Source organism: Ammospiza caudacuta, chromosome 26, assembly GCF_027887145.1.
Source record: "Ammospiza caudacuta isolate bAmmCau1 chromosome 26, bAmmCau1.pri, whole genome shotgun sequence".
NCBI lineage: Eukaryota > Metazoa > Chordata > Aves > Passeriformes > Passerellidae > Ammospiza > Ammospiza caudacuta.
In genome coordinates, this window is record NC_080618.1 from 4,113,634 (window position 1) to 4,136,324 (window position 22,691).

The 22,691-nt window shown below is 51.9% G+C and overlaps 1 protein-coding gene across 1 annotated transcript in view; it reads left to right on the top strand.

Moving 5' to 3' along the window:
* Positions 1 to 787: 787 nt before the first annotated feature.
* Positions 788 to 22,691, top strand: part of BIN3 (bridging integrator 3) — a 48,754-nt gene continuing 26,850 nt past the window's right edge. Inside the window, exons 1-4 of the mRNA XM_058820262.1 lie at positions 788 to 813; positions 13,545 to 13,593; positions 20,228 to 20,268; positions 20,853 to 20,914. Of these exons, the coding sequence (XP_058676245.1) occupies positions 806 to 813; positions 13,545 to 13,593; positions 20,228 to 20,268; positions 20,853 to 20,914 (160 nt within the window). The 5' untranslated portion in view covers positions 788 to 805. The remainder of the gene's footprint in view (positions 814 to 13,544; positions 13,594 to 20,227; positions 20,269 to 20,852; positions 20,915 to 22,691) is intronic.

Sequence of the window (22,691 nt, forward strand, 5' to 3'; positions counted from 1 at the left end):
TGCCCTCACCCACTTCTGGGGTGTTCCTGGGCATTCCCTCCCTGTGCCCTCGCCCACCCTGGGCTGGATCCAGGCAATTCCTTTTTGCCCACCATTAAATTCCTTCTCCTTGCCCACCTTGGGGTTGACCCATTAAATTCTTTCTCCTCACCCATCCTGGGATTGATCCAGGCAATCCCTTCTTGCCCATCATTAAATTCCTTCCCCTTGCCCACCTGGAGTTGATCCAGGCAATTCCTTCTCCTTGCCCACCCCAGGGATGATCCAGGCTATTCATTCTTGCCCATCCCGGACTGATCCAGGCAATTCCTTCTCCTTGCTCACCCTGGGGTTGATCCATGAAATTCCTTCTTTTCCACCCCAGGGGTGATCCACAAAATTCCTTCTCTTTGCCCACCCTGGGGTTGATCCAGGCAATTCCATCTTGCCCATCCCGGACTGATCCAGGCCATTCCTTCTTGCCCATTTTGGGGCTGATCCATGAAATTCCTTCTCCTTGCCCATCCCAGGGCTGATCCAGGCACTTCCTTCTCCCGGCCTACCCCAAGGACTCTCCACAGCTCCCAGCCGTTCATCTCCACCCCTCCCGTCCCATTTCCAGCCCTTTTCACCGAAACCGGGCGAATTTCGGGGTTTTCTCCCCGCGCGCCTTCCCCGTGACGTCACGCTCCCCCCCGCCATGTGACGTCACGCCCCCGCCGCGTGACGTCACGGCAGCGCGCGGCCCCGGCGGGTGAGCGCTGGCGGAAGGGGCGGGGCTAAAACCGGCGGCACTTCCGGGAGCGGCGCGGGGCGGAGGGGGAACATGAGCTGGTGAGTGCGGGGGGAGCCCGGGGCACCGGAACGGGACCGGCGGGGAACCGGGACCGGGAGTGGGGCAGGGCGGGGGAACGGGAGCGCCGGGAGCGGCTCCGGGAGGAGGAACCGGGACCAGCGGGACCGGGAGCGGGGCAGGGCAGGGGGAACGGGAGCGCCGGGACTGGGACCGGCGGAACCGGGACTGGGTCAGCGGAACCTGGGACCCCGGCACGGCGGGTGAACGGGAGCACCGGGACTGGGACCAGCGGGGCCGGGAGCGGGGCAGGGCAGGGGGAACGGGAGCGCCGCACCGGGACTGGGTCAGGACGGAGGAACCGGGAGCGGTGCTGGGGGAACGGGAGCGCCGGGACCGGGTCAGGGCGGAGGAACCGGGACGTGGAGTGGGGCAGGGCGGGGGAACGGGAGAGCCGAGACTGGGTCCGGGCGGAGGAACCGGAACCGGCACCGGGGCAGGGCGGGGAAACCGGAACCGCTGGCACCGGCCCGCCCGGTCCCGACTCCTCACCTTGGGCGCTGCGGGTGAGGAGGAGCCAGGAACGGGCCCGGAGCGGCCCCGGTGCTGAGCGGCCTTGGCCCGGTGGGAGCCCCGGTGCAGGCCCTGGAGCAGAGCCGGTGCTGCCGGGGATGTCCCGGTGCAAGCCCTGGAGCGGAGCCGGTGCGTTCACAGTGCTGGCCCGGTGCTGGCCCTGGAGTGGCTGCCGGTGCTGGCCGGGTCTGGCCCCACTGCTGGGCCTGGAGGGGCCCCAGTGCTGGCCCTGGAGTGGAGCCGGTGCTGGTCAGGTTTGTCCCAGTGCTGGCCCTGGAGTGGAGCCGGTGCTGGTCAGGTTTGTCCCAGCGCTGGCCCTGGAGTGGAGCCGGTGCTGGTCAGGTTTGTCCCAGTGCTGGCCCTGGTGGGGTGCCCAGTCCTGGCCAAGTTTGTCCCAGTCCTGCCCAGGTTTGTCCCAGTCCTGCCCAGGTTTGTTCTGGTGGGCTCCCAGTCCTGGCCAGGCTTGTCCCTGCTGTCCCTGCAGTCACCCCCACAGGTGTCAGGTGTGCCCCCCTCACCCCCCTCACCTGTGCCCCCACAGCCCCCCTGACCCTTCCCACCGTTCCCCCTCCTGCCTGTCCCTGCCCAGGAGCTGCTGCAGGTGCATGGAGGGTCCCCGATGTCCCCGTTGCTTCTTCAACTCCATCAAAGTAAAAGTTTTTTCCTTTAAAACAAGAGGAAAGAAGAATTCCTGTGTGTTTGAATCAAGCTGATGAGGGCTCAGTATGGACACACTGGTGCTTATTTAATTGAATTGTATTATAACTCAATAATACTAGAAATCAATAATATTAGAAATCAATCTGGAGTGCTGTGTGTGATTTCTCATGCTGGGTAGTTCTGGAGATCCAGGGCTGTTGTGGGAGGCAAAGGATGGGATGGATCAAGAGCTCAAAGGGCTTTTCCTTGCCTGGCAGGTTGAGTTCCATGGTGACAATGGAAAATTTTTTGGGTTGGGTGCTGTAGAAGTTGTGGTTTGGAAATGTACTGCAAGAATGTAATGAGGCACACAGAGGTACTGATTAAAACCTGGCATTTGGGCTAAAAATACACATTTATCCACTGGAATGGCTCTGGACTCGTCTCAGAACAGGAACAGTTATGGACAGCGTTGGCTAACGAGGTTTTGGAGCCAACTTCTCCCAGGGAATCTGAGGGAAGGGACTCTGGAAGGGACCCTCTGGTCCAGGAGGGGCTTCAGAGGCAAAATGTGAGGAATAAATCATTCCTTGCATGATTCCTCATGTGTTGGATGAGGAATAATTTGGGTGCAGGGTATCCACACTTCCATTTCCCTGTGTCCATCCATCCCCAGGGACTGTCCCTTGTCACCACAACACACGTGGCTTTTCCTGGGATCCCTTTCTTAGGGAAATTGGGTATTTTCACCTCTTTCTGGGGAGGAATCTGAAGTTGTTGCCTGCCAGGTTTTGGCTTCCTTTTTCTACCTCTGTTGAGGTCAGGATTGAGATGATAATTTAGACTCAGATGTTTATTATTTATTATCAGTTACAGTCTCACAGCAGTGAGTTTTGTAGCCTTTCATTAACAAGGCACAAAATGGTTAACTATCTCTTGGTACAAGGTCTTTTAAGGCTAAACTATCCAATTAAGAAATTACACCTAAACTATTTTCACTTTTAACCCAATAACTGATCACTTGAAGTCTGCACTGCGGACTTTTCTGTTCAGTTACAAAATACCACCCAAAACCACGAAGAAGAAGGTAAAGAAGAACAACCTGCCTCAGCCTGAAATCATCCATCTTGCTCCATATTTATTCCTGTATTCTAAAACCCCAAACTCTAAGTTTTCCACCCTGTGATATCACACACTTCTAACTCCACCCCTGTAATCCCAGTGCTGTCAATCCATTTTGGAGGCCTTTTCCACAGCTTCAGATCAAATGCAGTCAGAGTCTGTCTGCACAGAAAGTCTGAAATTCTCAGCATCCAGAACTCCAACAGTTGCCTGGTGAGCAGAGGTTTGGAATGTACTTATATTGCAAATAGTTATATAGTTATATTCCAGATAGTTATATAGTTGTATTCCACTGTAGTTATATTCCAACTAGTTATATAGTTATATTCCAATATAGTTATATTCCAGATAGATCTATAGTTATATTCCAGATAATTATATAGTTATATTCCAATATAGCTATATTCCAGATAGTTATATAGTTATATTCCACTCTAGTTATATTCCAGATAGTTATATAGTTATATTCCAATATAGCTATATTCTAAATAATTATATAGTTATATTCCACTATAGTTATATTCCAGATAGTTATATAGTTATATTCCAATATAGTTATATTCCAGATAGATCTATAGTTATATTCCAGATAATTATATAGTTATATTCCAATATAGCTATATTCCAGATAGTTATATAGTTATATTCCAATATAGTTATATCCTAAATAATTATATAGTTATATTCCACTATAGTTATATTCCAGATAGTTATATAGTTATATTCCAATATAGTTATATTCCAGATAGTTATATAGTTATATTCCAAATAGTCATATTCCAGATAGTTAACTGTTTTGTGCCTTGTTAATGAAAGACCACAAAAGCCTTCTCCACAGCCTCAGGTCAAACGCAGTGCTCTCCTGGGAGTCACAGTCTGTGTGTACAGAAAGTCTGACATTCTCAGCATCCAGAACTCCAAGAGTTGCCCGGCGAGCGGGGGGAACTCCGGGGGAATTCTGAGTCTCTTTCTTCTCTGGCTGCGTCACCCTCTGGAGCGCGGCTGACGCACGAGGGGCTCGGAGCCCGCGGGGTTCCAGCGTGGCTGCACAATTGTCCTCAGTCCAGCCTTGGGTGTGTGCCCTCAGTCCCTCCCTGTGTGTGTGTGTGCCCTCAGTCCAGCTCTGTGTGTGTGTGTGCCCTCAGTGCAGCCATGGGTGTGTGTGTGCCCTCAGTCCCACTGTGTTTGTGTGCCCTCAGTCCAGCCTTGGGTGTGTGCCCTCAGTCCCTCCCTGTGTGTGTGTGTGCCCTCAGTCCAGCTCTGTGTGTGTGTGTGCCCTCAGTGCAGCCTTGGGTGTGTGCCCTCAGTCCCTCCCTGTGTGTGTGTGCCCTCAGTCCAGCTCTGTGTGTGTGTGCCCTCAGTGCAGCCTTGGGTGTGTGCCCTCAGTCCCTCCCTGTGTGTGTGTGCCCTCAGTCCAGCTCTGTGTGTGTGTGCCCTCAGTGCAGCCTTGGGTGTGTGCCCTCAGTCCCTCCCTGTGTGTGTGTGCCCTCAGTCCAGCCTTGGGTGTGTGCCCTCAGTCCAGCTCTGTGTGTGTGTGTGCCCTCAGTCCATCCCTGTGTGTGTGTGTGCCCTCAGTGCAGCCTTGGGTGTGTGCCCTCAGTATGGCCCTGTGTGTCTGTGTGTGTGCCCTCAGTCCTGCCCTGTGTGTGTGTGCCCTCAGTCCAGCTCTGTGTGTGTGTGTGCCCTCAGTCCAGCCTTGGGTGTGTGCCCTCAGTCCATCCCTGTGTGTGTGTGTGCCCTCAGTCCCTCTGTGTGTTTGTGTGTGTGTGTCCTCAGTCCAGCCTTGGGTGTGTGCCCTCAGTCCCTCTGTGTGTGTGTGTGTGTGTGTGTGTGTCCTCAGTCCAGCCTTGGGTGTGTGCCCTCAGTCCGGCCCTGTGTGTGTGTGTGCGCCCTCAGTCCAGTGCTGTTTGTGTGTGTCCCCTCAGTCCAGTTCTGTATGTGTGTGTGTGCCCTCAGTCCTGCCCTGTGCGTGTGCCCTCAGTCTGGCCCAGTGTGTGTGTGTGTGTGTGTGTGTGCCCTCAGTGTGTGCCCTCAGTCCATCCCTGAGTGTGTGCCCTCAGTCCTGCCCTGAGTGTGTGTGTGCCCTCAGTCTGGCCCTGAGTGTGTGTGCGCCCTCAGTGAAACCGTGTGTGTGTGTGTGTGTGTGTGTGTGTGTGCGTGCCCTCAGTCCCTCCCTGTGTGTGTGCGCCCTCAGTGAAACCGTGTGTGTGTGTGTGCCCTCAGTCCCGCCGCTCCCTTCCGGAGCTGCTCCGTCCCGGCTGCTCCGTCCTGGCTCTTCCCTCCCGGAGCTGCCCTCAGTCCAGCTGCCCCTTCCCGGGTCTGCCCTCCCGGCCGCTTCCTCTCGGGCCTGCCCTCCCGCAACTGCCCTCAGTGCAGCCGCTCCGTCCCTGCCGCTCCCTCCCGGCGCTGCCCTCCCGGTTGCTCTGTCCCGGGGCTCCCTCCCGGCCTCAATCGGGCCATTCACGGCTGCAGGGCCCGGCGTGGTGTCCATGACGTCCGTGGCAGTGCTGACACACGTGGGGTCGTGCCCCACTGCTGAAATGTCACAGTTCCGGCCCTGGCATCGCTCCGGGGAGGGAGAGCTTTGTTCCAGCCCTGGATGCTTTGGGAAGTGTTGGATCATGCATACATACATTATGTGAACTTTCTGTCAAGCTTTAAAAATGCTCTACAAATTCATTTCCTTCAGGGAAGAAGGGACTTTGCTCAGCTTCCATGTGCGTCTCTCTCTGGCGTTGGGCACCATTAGTCCTGGGTTGATCCCTCCTTTTCCAGGGTTTAGATGCTGTAGCTGAGGAAGAGGATGGAGCTTTGTCCTCAGCTTTGTCTTGCAGAGCTGGAAGTGGCACAAACTGCCACCATTTGGGCTCCTGGGCACTCATATCCTTAATTTTTTTGTAAGGGGAATCCCCAGAGATTTGAGGACTGTTGGCAGGTTGGTGCTTTGAGTGGGGTGGAGTTAATCCTGGGCCATCACTCCTTCCTTGTGAGTTCTCTGTGCTGCATGAGGGCTGGGAATGCTCCCTAGAATAGGAGGACTGCTCCCTGGAACACGGGGATCACTCCTGGAACACAGGGAATGTTCCCAGGAACATGGGGAGCACTCCTGGAACACAGGGAATGTTCCCAGGAACATGGGGAGCACTCCTGGAACACAGGGATCACTCCAGAGGGCTCCAGCTGATGACAGAGCCCGGATTAAACCCCCAAATTTCCAATTTCTGCACCCAGGCAGTGAGGCAGCTCTGCTTTTCTAGCCTTGCATGGACAGCTGGGATGTTTTTGGAATCTCAGCTGAGCTCCATGGCTTCCTTTGGGCTTTGGATTGGGGCATCCTCATCCCCCTCTTCCTCATGTGCAACCCAGTGATTCCCTTGGCCATCCCTCCTTCAAAAAATAAAAGGAGTGGAGTGCTGGATTTTACTGCCCTGAGTGCTCCATTTTTTATTTATAAAGTGTTTTTTGAGGTTCCCGAGACTGCATCAAGCCAAACCTCAAAACCAGACTCCCAAACATCCCCTGCTCCTATTTCCCACTCCCCCCAGGTGAATTCCCACAGGAAAAGGGGGTCTTTGTCTCTCCCAGAGGATGGGAGGCTGGATGGGTTTGCACAGCCTCAAAAGTGGGGTTGTTGGTTCTTCCTGGTGTTTTCCCTGTTATGGATTTGCACGTTGTTGGTTATTTCTGGTGTTTTCAGTGTTAGGGATTTGCAGAGGTTGTTGGTTATTCCCAATGTTTTCCCTATCATGGATTTGCAAAGGTTGTTGGTTATTCCCAGTGTTTTCTGTTTTATATATTTGCACAGGTTGTTGGTTATTCCCAGTGTTTTCCACGTTATGGATTTGGCCAGGTTGTTGGTTATTCCTGGTGATTTCTGTTATGGATTTGCCCAGGTTGTTGGTTATTCCTGGTGATTTCTGTTATGGATTTGCAGAGGTTGTTGGTTATTCCTGGTGATTTCTGTTATGGATTTGCAGAGGTTGTTGGTTATTCCTGGTGATTTCTGTTATGGATTGCACAGGTTGTTGGTTATTCCTGGTGTTTTCCATGCTATGGATTTGCAGAGGTTGTTGATTTTTCCTGGTGTTTTCCATGTTACAGATTTTTGCTCAGGTTGTTGGTTATTCCTGGTGTTTTCCATGTTGCAGATTTGCTCAGGTTGTTGGTTATTCCTGGTGTTTCCTGTGTTAAGGATTTACACAAGTTGTTGGTTATTCCCAATGTTTTCTATGCTATGGATTTGCACAGGTTGTTGGTTATTCCTGGTGTTTTCCACGTTATGGATTTGCGCAGGTTATTCCTGTTGATTTCTCTTAAGGATTTGCACATGTTGTTGGTTATTCCCGGCATTTTCCCTGTTTTTGAGCTGTGTCCACGCTGGGCAGGTGCAAACCCAGCCCCAGGCTCTGTTTTCCTCCCTCTGAATCAATATTGATGTTTTTTGGAGCCCGTTGTGGCCCGTGGCACCGCTCCCCCTTCCCTGCAGGTTTCAGTGATACTGGGATCAGGAGATGAGCATGGATAAAATTACCTGGGATGAAGCAAGTGGATACCAGAGCAGTGAGTGAGGCTCCCAAACACCTCCCTGTTACCTGTGCAAGGTGCTTTGCACATCCCAAAGTTTTTAACATGGTGAAACTGGAGCGCCAGCCGGGCATTTCCTGGGGTGGAGCAGCTGGGAAGAGCTACCTGCCACCTCCCCTGCCACCATCACAGGCCTCAGAGTGCTTATTCCTTAATTGTTCATTTTTCCACCTGTTTTGTCCAGGTAGCTCCAAGCCAATGCTCTGGTTGAGCCACAACCGTGTTTCACAACCGTGCTTAAAATGGATATTTTTGTAGCATAGTCAGGGCCTAAAACAGCCCTGCAAAATTCTGCTCGCCCACGCGCCTGGCGTGAGTAATTTTCTTTTGATGGGTGAGTAAAATATCATTATTTTTTTCATGCTCCTCTTGGAATGGGTGGGAGAGAGGATTCTGACATTATTTTTGATTTGCTTAACACTGACACCGTGCCTGGCTCCGTGCAGGATGCAGAGGGACCCGTTCCCAGGAGCTCATCCCTCCGCTGCCAAACTTCAGCAAGGTGCCTTGTTTTCCCTGGCCTGACCTAAAATCCAGAAAATCGATGTTTACACCTCTTTTTTTGCCTCTTTTTACACCTCTCTTTCCCTTCTCCCCCGCTGCAGCGGCTCGCCCTGACATCCCTGCGTGCCTTAAACCTCCAAGTTCCCAAGGATGGGGCTGAAATCCAAAATCCAGGTGGGAGCACTCACCTGGTTCATTCCCGAGGGATCCCATCCCCACATCCCTCCTCTCTCTCCCCACCCTGTGACCTCCCCTCTCATCTCCTCGAGGAGAGCACCCAAACGGGGATTTGGCGCAGAGTCTCCCTCGACAGAAGCTGTTTGTGATCCGTTGGAATAAATTTTTTTTTTTTTTCCTTTTTTTCTCTTTTTTTTTTTTTTTTTTTTTTTTTTTTGCCTCGGCGCTGTGTTTGGAGCGGTTGCCATGAGTTCCCGGGAGGGGGGAGCGGGGTGGGACGGTGCCTGCGGTTTCCATGGACACGCCTGGAGCGCAGCGAGGAGGAATCCGGGAGATTCACGCCTAACCTGAGCCTGCCCTCCTGCCTGCCTCACCTGGGCACGGCTGCCATCCCCTCCTGCCCGGGAATTTGGGTGGTTTTAGGGAGCCCAATCCAGGTTTCCAGGATTTTGGGCGGGCGGTGTTGCCTCTCCTTGTGCAGGCTGGCATGAGAAATGCTGCTCAGGAAAGGTCTCTCAGCTTGCTTTGAGCTTCCTATGATGGAAAAGTCCTTCACTAACACCTCAATCCCTCAGGGGAGCTTCACCCAAGCGGAGAGGGAGGAGAAGCTCAACCAAGTTCACTCTGTAGCAAAGTGGGAAAGTGAAGGTTCACATCCTTCCTGGAGTGCTCCCGACCTTCCTGTTGGAACTCCTGTTTCCAGGAACTCTTTGATCTCTCTGGGACAGAGCTGATCCCATGGCCAGGCAGCTTTTCTGACCAAGCAGCTTTTCTGACCAGGCAGCTTCTCTGGATGCAGCTGAATCCATTCCCAACCCAGCAGCTTCCAAAGGGAAGGACCCAATTCCTGTGCTAGCTTTGGGATGATTTTTGTCTGTACAGGTGTAAAGGGATGGCTTTGTAGAATCCCTCATCATCCCACGTGCCAAAATCCTTGGGAAAACCAGGCTTGGAGGGTCAGGGTCACCCTGGCAGCACGGGAGGCTGGGTGTCATCCTCCTGCCTGCAGGCACTGAGAGGTTTCTTTCCGGTGAAGGAATTGAGATTTTTGGTGGAAATTCAGAGTGAGAAGCTCTGGCAGGCATCCAGGCTATGCTGGCGCTTGGGGTTTCAATGAGAGAGAGAGAAAAAGGGAAAAAAAAATCCCTGAAACTTTCCATGGGAAGCGGGCACTTCCCACAAGACATGGATTTAGTCGGTGGTCTGGCAGTGGTACCAGTACAAACCAGTTTTGGCCACCAGTTCATACCAAAGTGGGACTTGTGGGTCCCATGCAAACACCACTCATGCCCACCTGGGGCAGGAATATTGAATTCAGAGGCTCAGTGTCACTTTTCCCAAATTAATTATCATCCAAACCACCCCAGCCTCTGCTGTCCCCATCCCTGCCTGTCCATCTGTCTGTCCGTCCTTCCCTCCCTTCCCAATCCCTGCCTGGCAGCTCAGCATCCCCAGGGAGAGCATTTTATCAAAAATATTTGGTGTTTATCCCTTGCTTATGTGCCAAGGGTCTTCTGGGGCCTGATTAGGGGTGGCAAAGCCGTGTTGAGCTGGAATGAGCTGGGAAAAGGAACACATCCCACAGGGAATTTATCCCTCTGAGCTCCATCCCAGCTCCCCACACAGGGGTGATGCCAAGGTTTGATGTCCACCCTAACAAAGGAGCATTCCTCCCTAATTTAGCAGGGTTTGAGTGATTCCTGCTGGCAATTCCTGCCTTCCAGGAATGCTGGGGAGAGGGAGCTCCACGTTTTAAGCTGCAGCTCCCCACAGACCTCATGGAGCTGCGTTCCCCCCCCTGCCTGGGAGGTTTGTTTCCAACTCTCCTGTGCATCCAGAGGAGAATTAACTGCTTTGGTGTGTGTGGCCCCGCGTTTGCTCATGGAAAAGCCAAGTAAATAGATGAGATTGCTGGGGAAACTTCAGAGAAAAAATCAGCCACAGCTTCTCCCACCTTCCCCTCCCTGGGGTTCCTGAGCATCCCCGAGTAGAGCTCGCAGGATTCTCTCCACCCACACTTTTTTTTCCCTTACTTTGAGCTCTTCCCACCCTCTCCCTGCAGCGTTTCACCCTCCTCCCTCCCTCCCCCTGAGCCCTGCTGCTTTGCCGAGCTCCAGGTGCCCTGGCAGGGCTGTGAGGGGCCGGGGCGCTCCCGCAGCCCCGCGGGCTGGGAACGCTCCGCCTGTGACTCAGCGCGCTCGGCTCTTCAGGAACGGGATTTCAAGGGATTTCACACCCCAAACACAACCCCAGCTTTCTCTCGCTCAGCAGAAACGAGACATCAGCAAAGAGAAAAAAAAAGAAAAAAAAAAAAAAAAGCAGCACCGATTCTGGTTTTTCTTTGGTGTTTATAGAGCTTTGAAGGTAGCAGGGAGATCCGTGGAATTCATGGCACTGATGGATATGGATCCATATGGATCCGCCTCCCCCTCAGTTTATTTGTATTATCCCCATCATGCATTTTCTAACCTTTAAATTTTGAAGCAAATGGTTGTGATGGTGCTGTCTGAACTGCACTTTGTCCCCCCACAATTTTGCAGGCAGGGACACAACTCCCAGAGGGACAGAACTTCGGTGCCAGCAGCACTTTTGAGGCGTGGGGTGAATCCATTTGGTTTAAAAGCTCCAATAAAATCCATACCTTTCATCTTTTTTTTTTTTTCCTTCCTTCTTTCTTTCCTGCTCATCCATCTTCCCCCCCCACACCCTCCCAGAGAATCATATTAAAAGGCAGTGATTTAAAAACCAGAAAAATTATGTAAAATTGTAAAATAGAACAAAAACCTCCAATAATTGAGGAACAGACCTGACTTGCACAGGGTTATTTTTTTAGAGGTTTTACTGAGACAGACATAATTACCAAGTGGCATCACGATGCTGATAGAGATATTTACTGCTGCACTGGAGATTTGCAGTGCTCCACTGACTTCCCTTTGTTTCTGAGAGAAGAAAAGGGATTTTTGGGGTTCCTTGGTGGGGTGAGGATGGGGAATGGGATGGAGCAGCACCCCCTGTGCTCCCTCTGCCTTCCCTTCCCAGCTCTGATCCCCAACCAGTGGCTTTTCCTATCCCAAATTCCCTGGATTGAACCATTTTTCCAGTGACAACACCACTTTGGGATGCTCTCTGTGCCCCCTCACAGGGACAGCTTGTGCACAGGTAATTCTTTAATCACCTTTTTAATTGTCCTTTCCCACTAGGAACCAACCTGGCTCCAGCTCCTTGCTTGTTCCCACCCTGCAAACTGGTTTTAAGTGGGATAACACTCCCTGAGTAAAATCCTCATTTTTTTTTATCCTTTCACCACCAAGTTGGTGCCATCACTTCCAAAAACATCAAGTGACAGAGAGGTGCCTCATTTTGGTTTATATTTGACCCACAGAGGAAAACACAAAGGAAAAAAAAAATCCATATATTTTTGTTTTCTTCCTGTAAGGCACCACACCCCCAGTTATTGACAGGGAAATTATACAGCAGAGCGATGTTTGTTTATAAAAGAAGGGTGATTCACACTGAGCTGGAAAGGGTTAAACCCAAAATTACACCGGTCCTGCTGGAGAACCATAAACAGGAAGTTCTCCCGAAAAAAAATTTAAATTTAAACCTGGTGACTCAGGTTGGCTCCAGAGCTGCTCAGGGAGGGTCACAGGGGGTGCAGCCCTGGATTATTCCAGTGGGTAATTACAGCCTTGGCTTGAAAACAACGGGAAAAGTGGGAAGAGCAGGGGTTGGAGTTTGGATAATCAGGTTTTTTTGCGTCGCCCTGCCCCTTCTTCCACTACAAATTCCTTCTCACAGTTGGATTTTGCAGCAGGTTGCACTGATAAAAATATTTCCTGGGGGTCAAGCTGTTGTTTGGGGCAGTACTGGGGGCTTGGAAGTGGAGTTGGTGGGAAAAAAATGGAAAACCAGCAGTGGGAAAAGCCAGACTGGGAGGCAGCAACACAAAATCCCCAAATCTATGGTTTTATCTCAAGTTTTGTGTAGCAGCATGAGAGTTTGGGCTGGTCCAGTCCAAATTCTCAGGAGGGGACTCAGACACTTTTCTCAGAAGCTCCTGGTGCAGATTTGGGATGGGAAATTGGAAGTGGAAGATTCCATTGGAAAGGAATGGGATGAAGCTGAGCTGTAGGTGAAACATCTTTGGCAAAAAACACTTTAATGTCATTATGACCTCAATTTTTTCTATTTATTTAAAGCATCACAACCCAGAAAACATTTGGGAGATTTTGGCTGAGATGCTTTAACCAAGCAGCACCTCTTTAACTTAATTAAATCCATTGACAACAGCAGCTGAATTCCTGGATTTTCATTATACTGATAGGTGAAAGAAATCCAATTATTTTCAGGCTGCCTGCGTGGTTGCTCCCAGCTGACCTAGCCACCCTTACATATGTTGTGTAATTTATTTAGAGTACTCTTCTCATTCAGGTAACCCAGATTTTCCTGGGAATTAGGGATTTTAAGAATGAAGGCTGTGCTGGCAGGTGAGCCTCTCCTCCAGCTGTTGGAGCAGAGGAATCCTTTGAAGCAGCTCTCAGCAGCTCCAGACACCGGCTTGTTACTTTTTTTAATATCCTCTTTCTAAATATTTACAGGTTTTGTTTGGGATTTTTTTTTTTTTTTTTTTTTTTTTTTTTTAGTATTATTTTATCCTCCCCAGCAGATTTGGTTTGAAGCAGAGTGAGCTCTTCAGCTGCTTGTGGAGCATCCTTGCGTTGCTTTGGGGTGCAGGGAGGTTGTGTGGGGCTGACCCCAATCAAAGGGACCCACAAGGACCATCCAGACGCCCCAAAATCCCACACTGGGAGCGTTGTTCAAGTGCTCCTGGAGCTCTGGCAGCCTCAGGGCTGTGCCCGTTCCCTGGAGGGCTGTCCCAGTGATGATCCCAGCCTTTGGGGGAGGAATCTTTCCCTAAAATCCAACCTGGCTCTCCCTTGGTGCAGCTCCAGCCTGGGTGCCGTTCCCTGGTTCTGTCGCTGTCACAGAGCAGAGATCAGAGAGCTGCCCCTCTGCAATGCTGAGAGGTCTCCCCACAGTCTCTCCCACCTCTCTGGGGGTGCACAGTGCCTGAAATGAGGGGCTGCCAGCCCGGGACACCCCCTGCTGCCCCCCAAAGCCACCCCCAGCCCCAGCGCTGCTCACACATCCCCTTCTCCTCTCTCTTTTCCAGGATCCCGTTCAAGATCGGGCAGCCCAAGAAACAGATTGTACCCAAGACAGTGAGTAAACCAGTTCCCCCTTTTTAGCTCCAGCCTTGGATCATGTGGCTGATGAGTCAAGCCAGCACTTTGACTCGTCCCATTTTGCAGCGTGTGGGAGGGAGCTGGAGCAGCAGAACCTGTTGCCGCGTGTGACCAGCGCTCGGCTCCTCGTGCGAGGAGCGAGGGGGAGCCCCATGCAGGCAGAATATTTTGGTTTGGGAGCTGTTGAAATTAGAATTTTTTGAATTTTTTTTTTTCAATTTTTTTGGGAGGGGTGTGAGTGTGTGTGCGGGGTAGGGGAAAAGAGCTCTCTTGGTCTGGCACAGTTTTCCTCGGAGATGGCTGAACGGGTTTGCTTCCTTCCTTCCTTCCTTCCTTCTTTCAGCAATGGCTTGTTTGTTCATCCTTTCGGAGCAGATGGAGGAGGAGGAGTGGTTCAGATCGCTGAATATAACTGTTTCCAAAGAAAGGCTTATAAGCTGAGATGCTTAGTGCTCGGGCGTGAATTAATTTGTGCTGCACAGCATTTGCTTTAAAAGCAAATTAAAAAAGCATTTTGTATTCCCGTGGATTTGAGGCTCCTACCCCAAGTGCTGCTGCTCGCAGCTGGCTGTGGTATTTTCCCTTCTTAAGCAGCTTGGCTTTGCATTTGTCCCATGGCAAAAAAAAGCTGTGGAACCTCCCAGGAGCTGGCCCTGAAAACTCACCTGGACACCTGCTCTGAAAAGGGAGCCCTGAGAGGCAGAGTGGGGCAGAGCTTGTCCCTCTGGTGGCACTGGTGCCCTAATCCCCTGCACAGACTGACATCCCTGATCCTTCCTCTCTGGGACACCCAGCTAATTCCGCAGGATGCGTGGGCACCCGTGTTTGTGGGGCAGTTTCTCCTTGGGACATGACATTTCCCTGGAGGCAGAGGGCTAATCCCACCACTCCCTTCAGGGCTTGATTGTCATGTTTTATTTTAAAGGATTTGGTGGTTGTCTGCTGCCGTGGAGCAGCAATTTTCTGTAACAGCTCCAAACTGTCAGTACAGAATTTAAGCCAGGCAGGCAACAAAGACGAGGACTGGTAAAATTCCTCCGTGGTTCTCCTGTGTTTTCAGCTGCCCTTTTCCAGGGGCTGCTGATCCACCAGCAAGGTGCTGCTGCCTGTGATCCCTCAGGTGAGGCAGCCCAGCCCCAGCCCTTCACACTCTCCCAGCTCGTGTCAGGAGCCCCCACATTCCTTGCTCTACAATATTTTGCCTTTCCCAGTGCTCCCAGTGCTGATGTCCTTCCAGGCTGGGGCAAAAACCAACTGCTCTGCAGTTCTGGGTGTCTTGGCCAGCTCTGTTGGGCATCTCCAGCCCACCCATTCTCACATCCCAGTTTAATATATTCCATTTCCTTGCTGTTTCCCTCCCCTTTTAGAGGTTTTTCTCCCCTAAAATCAGCCATCTCTGTGCTCAGACTCCCTGCAGATGAGTGGTGGCACCTCTGAGATCTTCCCTTCCCCGGAGCTGCTGGAATGTGCTGTTCTGAAGCAGTTGGCAGCCTTTGCTTATATATACATGTGTGTGTATTAAATAGAACAGCTCAGAATATCCGGCAGGCAGAGGTTCATTCAGCACCCAGAGCCTTTCCAGGCCTTTTCCTTTTCCTTCCTTCCTTCCTCAGCTCCCTAGGAACAAGGAACAAGATTCAATGTCAACAAAGTTGATTTCTAAAAGGCTTCCACTTGCCCTGGAATGATGATAATGATGATGATGATTATGATGGTGGTGGTGGTGGTGTTGTTGCTCTCCAGGCACCAGATACAGGGAAAGGAGAAAACAGGAAGCCCAAAACCTTGGAACTTCACACCCAGTGTGGAGTGCAGCTCTTCAAAGCAGAACAAAGGGCAGGAAACCACGGATATCCCCCAGGATCAGGCACTCCATGTGCAGTGGTGTGCAAGGGATGGGGCTGCTTTGATGGTGTGCAAGGGATGGGGCTGCTTTGATGGTGTGCAAGGGATGGGGCTGCTTTGACCTGCAGGGCCCCAGATTTATCTCCCAGTTGCAGGCTGAGCCGCTCCATCTGTGCAGGCGTTGGGGAACAGCAGCAGCAGCAGCAGCCAAGGGCTGGGATGTTCCAGATGTTGGGCTGCAGGAAGTGGGAAGGTGTGGCATCTCCAGGGCTGCATCCCAAGCCCATCAGAAGGGAAGTGGTTGTGGGGAGAGGATCTCCCACTCACAGAGACCGGACCACAAAAGAGGAGGTGAGGGGGTAGGATTAAAAAAAAGCAGCATTTGTGAGGCTGTAACTTCCTTGACTCTCCATGAGGCCTGGGCTGCAGTCAGGAGAAGGGGGTGGCTTTGAGAGAGGCTCAGCGAGCCAGAGAGGCTTTTTTGTTGTCTCAGTGCTGGGGCTGGTGTCAGATCTAGGCCGGGAGTAGTCCTGAAAAGCAATTTGCCTGGGCTGCCGAGGAATTAGTCATGACTCGCTGTGCCCACTCGCCCGTGATCCTTTGGAGAAGGGCACGGTGTCAGGCACAGTTTAGCTCCAGAGGGAGAAGGAAACCCCGGTAAGAAAATATCAGCTGGTGAACTGAGGTGATCTCCCCCTCCCCAGACATGGCTGTGCTTTGTTTCCACCTTAACCTGGGCAAATCCAATTCCAGACAGCCTAATCTCTCCCCTCCTCTTGCCTGAAAAGAGCAGCTGTCACCGGGCTCGGGGAGCCGGGTGGGAGGATCTAATGCTCCGAGAGGACCTGCTGTCAGCAGGGCCACGGGCCCACAGCCCAATTAAACTAATGCCCAGTGATAGGAGTTAAACCTGTTAGAATTATATCTCTGCATGTTTATTGCTCAGCCACGAAGCCTCTTATGGCAGAGATGTTCTTCCCTCCCTCGGGACAGCTCCGCTCCCAGCAGAGGCTGCGCCGCCGTCGGAGCTGTCTCGTCTGCCCAGCTCTCCTGCAGCTGCTGCTGAAGTTCACCTGTGTCCCCCCAGGTTGTTCCCTGCCCTTCACCAGGGCTGGGATGATCCAAGCAGGCAGGAGCTGGCCCTGCATCCCCCCAGTGAGGTTTTATCTCCCTCCCTGCTTCCCTCGGCCCTGCTCTGGCCTGGGCTGACTCAGACCGCTCGCACTCCTCCTCCTCCTTGCTGGCCTGAGTCAGCTTGGCAGGGAGTGGAGACCTGAGCTGCCAAACCTCCTTTCCTTGACTCATCCCAGCAGCTCTGCCTTCCCCAGGGGTGTCGGACGGAGGAGCTCCGTGAGCAGCAGGATTCCACTGCAGCCCTTTCCATTGGGCTCCACCAGCGAGCTGGAAATCCCAACACAGTGGAGTGAATGTCATGGGAATGGTGGGGTGAATTCAAGTGGTGCCAGTTAAATAGTTTTGCTGGTTTTCCTTCAATCTGTTCTGGCCAAATTGGTCTCTGCAGTTGGGAGATGCCTCCTTTTTCCTTTTGCCACTTTTCTGGGAAGTTTCTTGCAGGATGGGGATGTGGAGATCTTGCTGGGTGGAGTCTGTGACATCCCAGATCCACCTGCACTCTGCAGCTCTGGCTCAGAATGTTCACCCATGGGACTTACCTTGAAATTCTCGATGGGATGGCAGAAGCTCAGCAGAAAATCTTAGTTCTAATTTCTATGGGTTTTACTTTTTGTTTGGAGAAGAGGAAGAAGGAAATACTTCCCTCTTTTTCCCCAAATCCACAATGATGCTGAGACCACTGGGAGATGCAGAAATCAGCTCATCTTCCTCCTCCAGGAAAAAACATGAACCCCAGGGGGATAGGAAGGTTCCTCACAGTCCCTCATTTCCATCTCTTTGTAGTGTTGGCTTCAGCCTTGCTCCATTGCCTCATAACCAGGCTGGTGATGCTGATCCTGCCCTTCAAGCAGGAGGGATCTGATCACAGGTGGGAGGCCCAGTGTTTGCAAACAAAAAAAAAGAACTGGGTGAAGGAAAGAACGTTGTTTTATTTCAAAGCTTTCAAGAGCTCGTTGCTCTTGATGTAGATTTAAATAAAAACCCCGAGACGAGCGATTTTTGCATTACCCAGCCCCTGTGCCTCGAAGAAGAAAAAAAAAACCTTCAATACAGAAAGTGTGGTTTGATTTGGAGTTTTCAGAGAGAGGCTGCAGAGCAGTGGGATTATTTTAATAATACGGAAACTTCCCTTCAGGATATTGTAATTTTCTTGCCTGTACTTCTTGTTCTCGTTACTCTTAACGTGCTAATCCTCTCCACAGCCTCTGTCGGCTGCGTGTGACCGTGGAGAGCTGCTGGGAGTGGGAATTACTGTGTGCTCTGCAAAATGTTCCCAAGCTTGTCCTCCTTGCAGCTGGGAGCACGTGAGAGCAGCTTTTCCCTCTGTTTTTGTGGGATACCCGGGCTCCAGCCACGGCTGGGAGCCTCCCTGAGCTCGCAGACTGTGGGGACTGGGAGCCAGTTGCTGCCTGTGGGCGTGAAAAATAAGAGCAATCCTTGGGCAGCTGTCTCAGAGAGATGGGGCTGGGGATGTGAGTCAGGCTGGGCAGCTCAAGTGTGTCTGTGTGGAGTCACCTCGATGCCATGTGGATCCTGCTCTGGCGCTGGGGTGGGGGCTTGGGGGAGCTCGGGAGGTTTGGGGGGTTCACAGCACCCAGAGGGTCGCAGGGTGGGGAGGTTTTGTCTCTGTGGAATGAATCCTAAAGTCCCAGAATGGTTTGGGTGGGAAGGGAGCATTAAACTCATCTTGTTCCACCCCCTGCCATGTGCAGGGACACATTCCACTGTCCCAGGGTGCTCCAAGCTGGCCTTGGGCGCTTCCAGGGATGGAGCAGCCACAGCTTCCCTGGGAATTCCATCCCAGCCCCTTCCAAAAATCCCACCCCAATCTCACTTGTCCCAGTTTGAAGCCATTCCCTGTGTCCTGTCCCTCCATCCTTGTCCCCAGTCCCTCTCCAGCTCTCCTGGAGCCCCTTCAGGCCCTGCAAGCTGCTCCATATCCATTAAGGCATGATGCCTTTTGCTTATTGCACAGAAACAGGCAAATCTGACAGCAAAAAAGGGGCCAGAAACCCTGAACATTCACAGGTATTCCACAGCCAAAGCTTTTGGAGGAGCTGGTTGCTGAGCAGATCCTCCTAACCACAGAGAGGCAACAATAAAGGAACGACACCCCCAGCCTTTCAAAGGGGGGCACATTTTCGAGTCGTGCCCGACCCTGTGCGGTTTGCAACCAAAACAATTCACACCTAAGGCCTATTTATAGAGTGCAATAGTCCCTGGGGATTTTAGCAGCCGGAACAGGCACGGGGATGGAGGGTGAGTTTTACTATGTGCTGGTTACCTGACCTGCAGGGCGCCAGCTGCCGCGCATTTCTGCGCTCCCCGAACGCCAGGCACAAGTTGTGTGAGCTGCCCCCACACTGCTCCGTGGCTGTTCTCTCCAGCACCCAATTTTAGCAGCACGAAAAGGGAGCTGGAGCTCCTGGGAGGGTTTTTTTGGAGCAGAGGGATGGGAGGGGGGAGAGAGAGAGCCCAGCTCGCATCCCCCGGACGGTGGGAGCGGATGGTGAGGACAGCTGGGAGCTGGGATGGGGCTGGAATGTGGCTGGGCACTGCCTGCCCTCAGATCAGGCCCCTGGAGTTCAATACAGCCCAAAAAGATGTTTAAAGAAGGAGATTTTAAGAAAATCTCCATCTTTAACCCCCTCAAGCTTTTAACAGCAATTCTCCTTGAAAAGCAAACATCCCCGTTAAATTGTGGTGCTGCATCAAGGCTGGGATTGAAATCTGAGGGCCAGCAGGAAGAATTGGAACAAACCTTTGGATCCTTCTAGTCCTGGCTGCTCCCAGCACTCTGCATTTCCTTAATAGCACGGGAGCTTGACAACACAAGTGAACCCAGCACTGATCCCATGACAACAAACGCGCACGGATTTACTCTTGGCTGGTCAATTGAAATCCATTTGCTTCTCTGGTTGACGAGGTGTGGAATGAATGTTTTAAGTGTGTTAAAACAGTCAGCAGGGAAAGAAAGTTCCTTAAAATATCTCCTATCACTGGAGGTTTGCTGCCAGCTAGCAAGTAGGAGGGAGCAGGCACTGAGGTAGCATCGGGAGAAGGCTGTGCTGGAGCTCAGAGCTCGGAGCTCAGGGTTCCCCTCCCTTTTGGAGGTGTCACAGTGCACTGGGACTGTGCTCCAGCCCAAGAATCTCATGGGAGGGAGCTGTTGTAGGGGTAAGGAGTGTGTGGAGGGGGTGAATAATGCAGAGATGGTGGTTTGGGGGGAATTTCACCATCCTGATGAGGATGAGGAAGGAGGAAACAGCCAGACCCACCTCAATGGGGCTGGAGGAGCAGCAGCTCCCCTCAGTTTTTGGGAGAGAGCACAGTTTTGTCCCCCAGCACTGAGCCATGCTGGGTTGTGACTTCCCTGCTTTTCTAGCATTCCTATTTATTCCATCAGCTCCCAATCCTTGTCCTGGAGCATGTCCTTGGCTCGAGCTGACACGTTTGGTGCTGGCTCCACGAGAGTCTGGAGCTCCAAATCCCCAACTTTTGAGGTGTAACTCCCATTAAAGCTGCAGCTTGTGCTGGGCTCAGCTCAGCATTTCCCAGGGACAGCTTTCCCTGCGTGCTCCAGGCTGCCCTGCAGTCCCCTGGAGCTGATTTCCATCTCTTCTTTCCACAGGTGGAGAGAGACTTTGAAAGGGAATATGGGAAGCTGCAGCAGTGAGTATCAACCACACTGGTCAGACAGGACTGGCCACATGCTTGCATCTTCCCAGGGAATTTTAGCCAGGGATGCTCTTCCCAGTGAGCAAATCCCTCACTGCCCTGTAATTTCCAATTCTTCAGGCTTTCTCTGACTGTTCAAAGGTGTCCTCAGAAGTATTTGCAGATTCTGGCAGCTTAAAAAAAAAGAAAAAGTGTAAAATTGCCAGAAAACTGCGGGGTCCCTGTAGAGGCCAACAGCTCAGAGGACCAGGAGTGGCTTTGCCATCCTGCCTGTGTCACAGGAGCTCACAGGGATCATCTGGAAGCATTTGGCTTTACCATTTGTGCTAAGTGTGAGAACTTTCAGGAAATATGCGAACTATGAATAAGAGATCACCAACTTGAAAAGGTTAAAAACCATCTGAAAACAACCCGAAAGGGTTGAGCTGCACTGAACTTCATCAAGCCTTGCCTGGATATTTTTAACTCCCACCAGAAGCCAGCATATTCAGCCCGTAAATGATTTGTTGCACGTATGATACACTTGGGTTTCTTTCTTTCCAAGATTCCGACTTTGCCTTCTTTCTCCCATCTTTCAGATTGGAAGATCAGACCAAAAAACTTCAGAAGGATATGAAGAAAAGCACAGATGCAGATTTGGGTAAGTGACTGGAGGATACATAGACTGTGAACTTGGCCACAGAGAGATGAAGTGACTTTTCTCGAGATCACATGAGTAATGTGTGACAAGTCTGGAAAACAAATCCAGAGCTCAGTCCCACTCAGTTTGCTTAGTTACAAGGCCATCTGCGAGAGGCAGCTCAGCCCAGGGAACACAGGGAGTGCTGCGGGCTCAGTCCCCTCTCCTGAGCTCCGTGGCCTTGCACAAGTCCCTTCCTTTTGTTTGCCTCAGTTTGTGCCACTGAAAAAACCCAGGAGTGGTTGTTCAGCCTCAGATTATCCAGCAGGAGCAGCTCCAGCTGAGCCCATTGTGCCAGCAGTGCTTTTTCACCTCCCTCTCTGGAGCCCCAGAAGGTGGGATGGGTCTGGGGGGCACAGCTGGCCACATCTGGCCGTGTTTCCCGTGGGAAATGCTGACCTGGCAGCTCTCCTTTGGGAATAACCCAGCTCATTCCCTCGCTGCCTGCCTGTTTTGGCTTCCCCTCGTGGCAGTGGGCGATGGAGGAAGCAATAAACAGCTCTGCCTGCACGTCTGGGGTGACATCTGCCCTTTGCAGGTGCCCTGTGCCATGTCCCAACTCCCTTCACATCCCTCTGGTTGGAACCTGCTGTGCCCAGAGAGGGATCCAGCAGAGGGGAGCTGGGTTTGTTGGATGCTGGTTGCTGAACCTGCAGGAGGGAGCCGTTCCAAACCCAGATGGTTTTTCCCTGTGTGGTTTGGAGCAGTCCCTGCCTGGCCCCCACAGCTGCAGAGCCAAGGCAGAGGCAGCAGCACAAACAGGTGTGGGCTGCACTGGGCCAGCGCTCAGCCCGTGGGACCGGGGTCACTGCAGGGCAGGGCAGGGGGAAGGAGGCAGAGCTGGGGCTTTCCATGGTGCAGGCTCTCACCTGTGCGTGTGAGTGTGAGTGTGTGTACATCTGTGTGAATACTGCCTGACACAAACACAGATTCAGCCTCTCACCTCTGGGTGTGTGTGTGTGTGTGTGTGTGTGTGTGTGTGAATATTGCCTGACACAAACACAGATTCAGCCTCTCGCCTCTGGGTGTGTGTGTGTGTCTGTGTGTGTGTGTGTGTGTGTGAATATTGCCTGACACAAACACAGATTCAGCCTCTCACCTCTATGTGTGTGTGTGTGTGTGTATGTGTGAATATTGCCTGACACAAACACAGATTCAGCCTCTCACCTCTGTGTGTGTGTGTGTGTGTGTGTGTGTGTGTGAATATTGCCTGACACAAACACAGCAAACACAGATCCAGGCTCTCGCCTGTGTGTGTGTCTGTGTGTGTATGTGTGAATATTGTGTGCATGTATGTGTGTGTCTGTGTCTCTGTGTGTGTGTCTGTGTGGATATTGCCTGACACAAACACAGATCCAGGCTGTTCCTCTGTGTCTGTGTCTGTGTCTGTGTGTCTGTGTCTGTATGTTTGTGTGTTTGTGCGTGTGTGTGAATATTGCCTGACACAAACACAGATCCAGGCTCACCTCTGTGTGTGTGTGTGAGTGTGTGAATGTGTTTGTGTGTGTGTGGATATTGCCTGACACAAACACAAATCCAGGCTCTCACCTGTGTTTGTGTGAGTGTGTGTGTGTCTGTCTGTCTGTCTGTGTGAATATTGCCTGACACAAACACAGATCCAGCCTCTCACCTGTGTTTGTGTGAGTGTGTGTGTGTGTGAATATTGCCTGACACAAACACAGCAAACACAGATCCAGCCTCTCACCTGTGTGAGAGAGTGTGTGTGTGTGTGTGTGTG